Here is an 8,875-nt window from a genome sequence, read left to right on the forward strand (position 1 = left end):
TATTGAGTAAATTTTGCAGTGGATAGTAAAAAAGAGAATCTGATCAAGAGAAAGATTAGAGAAGATATAACAAGTAGTTCGTTCAATTTGCAAGAATTTTAAAACATACAGATCTTCTATATTTTTTATTTGGGAATGAATATCATCTACGGTATAGGTACTAATATAAGGAAAAGCAATATCAGCAGCAATGGCAACAACAATCATCGGCAGCAGCAATAGCAACCAGCGGCGATAGCAAACAATCAGCGTCAGCGGTAATCATCTTCTATCTACTGTATAGGAAGTTAGGAACTAAGGAGCAGCATCGGCCTAGTAATCAGCGGCAGTAGCAAACAATCAGTGTCACATGGCTGTACTTTCAATCAGCACGGACGCACCACACAGAGACATCAGACATGCACACGAGCCAACCACGCACGCAGCTGTAGACAAACGCACGCGAGACCACCAGAGCTTGAGCACGCCGGGCGCCAAAATAAATCCAAAAGGGGCACCACCGCCGCCGAAGGCTTCGCGAGCCACAAGAACCACCCGCACGCACGGGATCCAATTGGCAGTTGAGGAACACGGCCGGAGTTCCATCCTATCCTACTCTCACCTCGGGTCCGTCTCCACTGCCGGCCAGCACCGAGACAAGGGAGCATCACCCTACACACAGCTTGTTTCAGATCCATGCCCGAGCCTGCAGTAGCGATGCGGAGCAGTGGCCTCCGAAACAGAGGCGAGCGAGCTGCGCCGGCAATCCGTGTCGACTAGTACTGCAGGACGCGTGCAGTGGCGTGGAGGACGTCGCCAAGGAAGAATATAGGACGAGTGCACTGAGGGGGAGCCTGACCTATGAGCGACGTCGCGGGACAGCGCCGGATCTAGGCAGAATTGAAGGTGGCGGCGGCCGCAATGGAAGATAGATGGGAAAGAGGGGAATCGGGGGAGAGAGATGGCGGGCAAGGTATTGATGGGGGTTGCGGGTATGGGGTGGTTTGATTTATTTTAGGGAGAGGAGGTTGGCTCTAAGCGCCGTAGGCGACGAGGAGTTTTTTTTAATCATCCTTAGGGACGAGGAGGTTAGCTTTAAGTGCGGGAGGTGGGAGGTGGGATAAACAACAGATCCTATAATATCGTTTGTACAAATGTGTTGGTATAGGAGGGTTTTTGTTGTAGTGACATCAAGACCCAAGAAAAACAAAAATTACAAAGATGCCCCTCATTTATGCAAGGAGGGCCCTAAAAGGTGAAAGGAAATTCCAACCGGGTCCAAAACATCTCCCCTACAGAACTAAGATTGTCGGCACCGAGGGCGAGACCCCTTGGTACAACAAGCCTTCCGTGGCTGAACACAATGGACTCTGGATAGAAGTTGTACTTCCTCCCATTTGGTTGCATGGTCATGAGGAATGAAATGGGCCGCCATTCCGCCCTAGAATGCAACAGAACGTCAAAGGAGACCGGCAAGCCATTGTGGGCACCATAGTCTCTCCAAGTCTACCGATGGTTATGCGTGTCGTTCCCATCCGCATATTCTCAGTCGCACCTCTCTTCGTGGAAGATCATGCCAAGAAGAGAGAGGTCGGAGTACTTCCTACTATGCAGGGACGAACTTCAACCTCATCTGAAGCTGGGATCTGACGAGGCAAGACACCAATAGAGCGGTCTTGCCCACCGCAATGACGAGCAGAGAATGGGAGAAGCACCCCCAACGGTGTCTCCTGGTGCCACCATCATGAGCTTTTTGTCTGAAAGGTAACCTGTCAGATGATTAGGAATCATCTCACACTTACAACTTTTGTCTAAAAAGTAAAGTTACTAAAATACCATTCACATGCCATAAGGATGACCAACTAATTTATTGATAATCATATATACTAATGCGTGCAGTAAAATAGTGGTTGTCCTCGACGGTGCTATGCGGCAATGCAGCCTCTACAAGATAGGTTCAAATGAACCAAAGCTCATAGAGACTACATGAGATGAGTAACAACACACAAGAAGGAAAAAAAAAACTAGGGAATCACTCCAAGAATCCTCGAAGCCTGTTGATTGAAGAGAGAAACCCATCACGACACAAGCACAACTACCACAAAAGATAGCCAGCAGGACGCGATAGTGGGAGAGGCAACCTAGCTTGAGTCACCGTTGGTGTAATCAAATGACCTCGATCAGCCAAGACGCAACCGCGACACTGCACCATTGGCGTAATAAAAAAGCAAAGCGCAGCAGAGGGCACACAGCCGCAACACCACATGTGTCATGGGACATGGGTGGCCGTCGGCCAAGACGCCACGACGCCTTTGTGCCACCGAGAGGAGTCGAAGGACATCACAGTGCAGACTGTAGAGACACACCATAGAGTACCCTCGCATGGAGCACCCTCATCACATGTGGGGGTCGCCGCCATAAGCTAGCCAACGGACATCACACACGTATACGCCTTTGTATATCTATGTACTCGATTTGCTTTTGGTAAAAGTAATGTGTGCACATTTGTACTCATAGATACCAATGTAACTCAGCCCATGCATAAGCACGAGACCCATTCCATTGGTCAACGTTTTCATGGCATTTTCTCTTTAGCAAAAGCTAACGAAAGCAGGTAGACTAATCTTCCGGAGCAAGAAGATGCTGTCAAAAAGATATGTCAGAATGACATAATAGTCTGAACATTCTTCACGGTCAATGGTGCGAGGCTAATGCTATGTCACTCCATACGTGACACACGCAGAGAATTACTATAATACAGTTCTGAGAAAGAAAAAAGATTAAAAAAAAACAGTGCCCCACCCAAAACGTCAACTGATAAACACGACAGTTAAGCTGGATTCTGGCTAGCGGACAGAACAGCTAAACTCCAATGCTATGATAACCAGCTTGCTAAGTTTCTTCGAAAGCACGCAGGGTACATGATAATGCAAGTGCCACTGCAGGGCATGACAAGTTGCTTGCCGCTGCGATCCTTGACCTGTAATAAGATCCTGGAAAAGAGTATTGTGCACGTACGGCGGATCGGACGGAGCGTGCAACGCATCTCTGCATCCAACCTGTCGCTCATCTGGCCGCTCAACATTCTCCGATCTCTAGCGCACGTGTCATTATTCATGGAAGGATTAACCGAACGACCAGCGCATAAGCACGAGAACCCGCCGGAAGTTGCACCCGCTGTGCTGTGGGAGGCGAGATTTGCTGGGATCAGATCGCGTTTGATGCTGCATGCTCTACCAGCTTCAGGTAGCACCTCGTGGCTTTGCAAGTGGGAGTAGCTTCCACTATCACCCAGCGCTCCGTTTCGAAAAAAACTATCACCCAGCGCTGCTTTTTTTTTTCGCAGGCTAATAGAGAGCTTTATTGATTAAAGGTATTCGCTGGGCAGTCTGCCAACAGGGCACTGACCAGGAAACCGGGAGTATTATCGAGCCAACTATCGGTCCTGTCAATCGTGCAAGCATGCTTAGCACAGATGTGAGCAGGCTCATTAGCTGATGTTACAACATAACAAATATCAAAAGATGAAAAACAAGTGATAAGCTCTCCAATATCTAACAAAATAGGAGCCACGACCGAACGGGAGTCGTGTCGAGTAGCCCAGAGGTTTACAACCTCCAGAGAGTCCGTCTCCATGATGACGTTTGAGAAGCCCCTTAGTTTAGCGAAGATCACGCCGTCCCTCACCACCAAAGCTTCAGGTATGAGAGGATCTGTTACCCCAGGATAGGGCTTGCTCCACGCTCCTTGGAAGACGGTCGGGGAGCGAGCGACGCCTCCTGCACCACCCTTGCCGCCATCAAGATGTATGGCTGCGTCTGTGTTGATCTTGACGAATCCGGGGTCTGGAGGGCGCCAACCGTGTCCCGGCAACATTAGCGCCTGCTGCCGGGGAATGTCCAGGAGCGCTAGTGTCTCCCTCGTGCGGCGGACCGAGGTCGCCGGATCAAGCTTGTCCTCGCCATGACTCAGCTTGTTCCTTGAGTGCCATATAGACCACATCACCGAGACTAGTATCGATTGATCCCTGGTGGTGAGTGTGTCGCTGTAGATGACATCCTTTGCCCAGGTGAGGGGTTGGAGTGTGAGCATGTCGAAGTCGAACAGCTGCTCGGCCTCTTCCCAAAACTGCTTTGCATGGCTGCACCTAAGTAGAGTGTGTTCCAAGTCCTCATCATAAGCCAATCAAAGCTTGCAAGTTCCTTGTTCTCGCAGGTGTCGATGTAGCAAAGTGCATTCATCAGGTAAAATGCCTCTCAGCACCCGCCAAAAAAAACCTGACCTTGGGCAGCACCTTCAGTTTCCACGGCTTGTCCCATACCTGTTGCTCATTGATTGGAGTTTCGGTATCCTGCCCTTCCTCTTGAGCTTGACGCTCGTTGCGAGTCACTAGAGCTCGGTACGCCGATTTAACGGTATAGTTGCCTCAAACATCATGTGCCCATGCTAAAAAGTCCTCGCCACCGCCGGTTCTTAAAGGGATGTTCAATATTGCTGCCGCATCGGATGGCTGGAATGACTCTTGAATAAGATCCCGCTGCCATGTCTAGTTGTCCGTATCAATAAGATCACTGACCTTTGACACCAAATCTGCTATCCTGAGAGTGGGAATAAAGTTGGCTATGCCGGGCACCCATGGGTCAGACCACGCGGATATAGAAGATCCGTCGCCGACCCGCATAATGAGCCCCGTTCGCAGCGCTTCCCGCCCGGCGATAATCGCCCTCCAAGTCGCCGAGGAGGAGCCCGGTGTTGAAGCCTGCATGAAATCAGAATTGGGGCAATATTTTCCTTTCAAAACTCGGCCACACAAGGTGTTAGGATTTTTCATAAGCCGCCAGCCTTGTTTGCCAAGCATTGCTAAGTAGAAAAGATGGAGGTCCCGAAAACCCATTCCTCCTTTGCACTTAGGTGTTGCAAGCTTCTTCCATGATATCCAGTGTAAAGCACGTTTGTCAATTGAGCTACTCCACCAGAACTTGGCCATGCAAGTCGTTAAGCTCTTGCATACTTTCTTTGTCAGCAGAAACACACTCATGCTAAATGTGGGGATGGCTTGCACGATGGATTTAATCAGAGTTTCCCTTCCCGCACACGCAAACAATCTCTCTGACCATCCCTGCATGCAACTTCTTGATCTTTCTCTTATATGTTCGAATGTGCCGCTAGTGATCCTGCCCACGGCTGTTGGGAGACCAAGGTAATGCTCGCTAAAAGTTTCAGCATGTACATCAAGGGTGGTTTTGATAAGCTGTCGTTGATCAAGTGGGGTGTTTGGACTGAAGAAGATTGCACTCTTCTCTCTATTGACACACTGACCAGAGGCACTACCATAGATGCACAAAATCGCATTCAATCTGTTCGCACTCTCAGCACCATCCTTCCTGAACATGAGGCTATCATCTGCGAAGAGCAGATGGTTTACCCAAGGGGCGTGATAGTTGACTCGAATCCCTCTATCCACTGTGCCATAATGTTTGAGCAAGGAAGAAAATCCTTCTGCACAGAGTAGAAAAAGAAACGGCGACATCGGGCAGCCCTGCCGCAAAGCCCGAGATGGGTTGAAGAAAGGCAATAGTTCTCCATTAACTCGTACTGAGAAACGCACTGATGTTACACACTCTGATAAGGTCTGCGCCAAAACCAATCTTGGATAGTATAGCTTCCAAATAACTCCATTCAACTCGGTCGTAAGCTTTCATCATATCAAGTTTGATTGCGCAAGAGTAATTCTTCCCCTTCCTCCTTCGCCGCATGGCATGAATGCTTTCGAACGCAACCAAAACATTGTCAGTAATGAGGCGTCCGGGGACGAAAGCGCTTTGCTCCTCGCTAATGAGCTCATCCATGAAATCCCGCATCTTGTTGATGATGACCTTGACAGCCAATTTGTACAGAACCGGGCATAACGAGATAGGTCGATACTGTGAGATGGTTCGTGGGTTACGCACCTTAGGGAAAACCATTTTACTAGCAGAAGAACATGGACGTAGCCAGAGGAGGCAATTATCTTCTCTCGTACTACTAAAACATTCAACCGGCTGCCTGATCGGCATATGTTGGGTTTTCACGTGGTCTGACACCTGCCCCTAGTTAATTTGCATCGCCAATCGGTCAATCACGGCCAGCATCGACACGGAGCGCGCATATGGCCCCTGCTTCAAGCAACCTCACGTTTTCCACCCGTCCCGTCGCGCGCCGGGTCAGCGTCACGCACGTAAAGCGGTGTGATGCGCCCTCGCACCAGATTCCAGATTACCGGTCTCCCGTGGCATCTCCCTCGCTCGCCCGTTCCGTACGAGGGGAAGAGGAAGGAAGGCGGGAATAGTCAAGCCCCGGAAGCTCAACGACTCGTCTGCTTCTTGTTTGCTACTGCCCGCGCGCCGCGGCTTCGTGCCCCGCGACAGGGTCAAGGCAAGCCAACACCACGATTCCGTTCCGTTCCGTTCCACCACCACGGCCATTATATATACCCGCCGTCGCCCACCGATGCTTCGTCGTCAACCAGTCTCTTCTCTCCCATCTCCTCTTCAACACCCCAGACCCTCACAGCTCGACCAAGAAACCAACCAATCTGCATCGCCAAGATCGTTGTCAGCTCTTCGATTCTTGCATTGCGCGGTCCATCTTCGATCGCCGCGGAGCTGGTATCGTATCACCGATGGCTTCAGCGCAGCCGTGGAGGTCTATGTTCTGCTGCGTCGGAGGCGCGGCGGCGGGGGCGGCCACCGACGACGAAGGGCCGTCGCCGTCTTCCACGCCGAGGCGGAGGAGAGGGGAGCGGAGGACGCTGCTGCCGTCGTCGTCCGCGTCGACGGCGTCCCGGCTCTCCCTGTCCAGCCTGGGGTCGACGGGCACGCTGACGCCGGAGGACCTCTCGCTGACGCTCTCCGGCTCCAACCTGCACGCCTTCACCTACGCCGAGCTCAGGGCGGCCACCGCCGGCTTCTCCCGCTCCAGGTACCTCGGCTGCGGCGGCTTCGGGCCCGTGTATAAGGGCCAGCTCGCCGCTGAGCTCCGGCCGGGCCTGGAGGCGCAGACGGTCGCCGTCAAGTACCTCGACCTCGACTCCAGCTCGCAGGGCCATAACGAGTGGCTGGTAAGTCGACCCACTGACTCCACCATTGTTGTTGCACGTACGGATGCATGAGCTGTCGAATAAAATACCTCCATTATTGCGCCAACTAACTTCTCCATGATTGATTCTGCAGGCGGAGGTGTTCTTCCTTGGGCAACTGAGGCACAGGAACCTGGTGAAGCTCGTCGGGTACTGCTACGAGGAGGAGCACCGGATGCTGGCCTACGAGTACATGGGCACCGGCAGCCTGGAGAAGCACCTCTTCAGAAGCATCGACGGCCCCATGCCGTGGATGACGAGGATGAAGATCGCCGTCGGCGCCGCCAAGGGCCTCGCCTTCCTCCACGGCGCCGACACGCCGGTCATCTTCCGCGACCTCAAGGCGTCCAACATCTTGCTCGACTCGGTGAGTCAACTGCACGATCAATCGAACCATCTCACCATTTTCTAGCCTTGACCACGAGTTGTCGATAGAGCCACCTGTGGACGGCTGAATGTCAAAGTCTGGCACCCGTTTCAAACATGTTTGCTGGCTTCGCTGGAAAAGCCAGCGGCGCCATGATTGGGACTTGGAATTGGAAGGTTCCCGGATGCCCATTTGTCACATAAATCCTACTACTCACAATCAATAAATCTGTACCCACCCGTGCCATAATGTATGATTATGTCAGTATCAGAGCAACAGCCTGACAGATACAGCTTAGCACGATAGAAACGTTGTCATGTTACACGGATATATCTGTGTTTGTCACAGGTTATCTTTGCCTAACCTAATTTGCTTCTTGCATTTCAGGACTATACCGCCAAGCTGTCCGACTTCGGCCTGGCCAAGGATGGGCCCAACGGCGACGCCACCCATGTCACGACACGTATCATGGGGACACATGGATATGCCGCACCAGAGTACATCATGACGGGGCATCTAACCGCTAAGAGCGACGTTTATAGCTTCGGCGTGGTGCTCCTTGAGCTGTTATCGGGTCGGCGGTCCATTGACCGTGCTCGACGTTCCAGGGAGCAAAGCTTGGTTGACTATGCCAGACCTTACCTCAAGAAGCAGGACAAGCTGCATCGGGTCATGGATCCGGCTTTGGAATGCCAGTACTCGTGTCAGGGGGCCGAACTGGCTGCACGTGTAGCGTACAAATGCTTGAGCCAAAACTCAAAGTTGAGGCCCACCATGAAAGAGGTCGTTCAGGCCCTAGAGCCCATACTGAAGATGGATGACTACCTACAAGTGGGTCCATTCGTGTTCACAGTCGTAGTGGAAAATACCGATAGAAACGTTGAGAAGAAAGAAAAGCTTATTGATGATGAGTGGAAGGCTGACATGAAGGTTGAGAAGATTGTAGAGGACAAGCACCAGAGCCACCAAGATCGACACCGGCAAAAGTTCCCAAACTCAATGATACACGCCGACATTTTGCTGCAACGGGATGGTGCCATCGGGCCGTATACCACTGCGCTACAACGTCACCGAAGAGCATCAAGTTACACCGAGGAAAGGGGTGCATAGTGTTGATCATCACAGAGCTTAGTTAGGACTGTTGTAAAGGAGTAAGAGTAGCAAAATGGAAGATTGTACATATTTGAGCTAGATCCAATAGGGGCGTAACACAAGTCACAGATCACCAAATTGGTTTGGTTGAGAGAGATTTTTTTTTGAAAAAATATAGATGTATTATTCTTTTATGAGAAATCTTGATAGTGAAGCTTGGTGTAAATGCCAAAAGTTTTGCGAGAAGTCCGGTTAATGTATTGGATTAATACATAAGTGTCAAAGTATATAAATAGCAAGCGAGAATGATAAATGTATTC

General features: G+C 51.0%; 1 protein-coding gene across 1 annotated transcript; it reads left to right on the forward strand.

The window, feature by feature from the left end:
- Nucleotides 1-6,390: 6,390 nt before the first annotated feature.
- LOC125549092 (putative serine/threonine-protein kinase PBL12) lies at nucleotides 6,391-8,661 on the forward strand. The gene is made up of 3 exons (XM_048712583.2): nucleotides 6,391-7,078; nucleotides 7,191-7,463; nucleotides 7,851-8,661. The coding sequence occupies exons 1-3, from the start codon at nucleotides 6,641-6,643 to the stop codon at nucleotides 8,571-8,573; spliced, it is 1,434 nt and encodes a 477-aa protein (XP_048568540.2). The 5' UTR covers nucleotides 6,391-6,640; the 3' UTR covers nucleotides 8,574-8,661.
- Nucleotides 8,662-8,875: the final 214 nt, after the last annotated feature.

The sequence above is a fragment of the Triticum urartu genome, chromosome 1A (assembly GCF_056163025.1).
Source record: "Triticum urartu cultivar PI428250 chromosome 1A, HENAU_Tu73, whole genome shotgun sequence".
Classification (NCBI taxonomy): Eukaryota; Viridiplantae; Streptophyta; class Magnoliopsida; order Poales; family Poaceae; genus Triticum; species Triticum urartu.

Coding starts and splice junctions, on each gene's coding strand:
- LOC125549092 (XM_048712583.2), top strand. CDS start 6,641: ATGGCTTCAGCGCAGCCGTGGAGGTCTATGTTCTGCTGCGTCGGAGGC. Junction 7,079..7,190: donor AGGGCCATAACGAGTGGCTG/GTAAGTCGACCC, acceptor TTGATTCTGCAG/GCGGAGGTGTTCTTCCTTGG. Junction 7,464..7,850: donor CCAACATCTTGCTCGACTCG/GTGAGTCAACTG, acceptor CTTGCATTTCAG/GACTATACCGCCAAGCTGTC.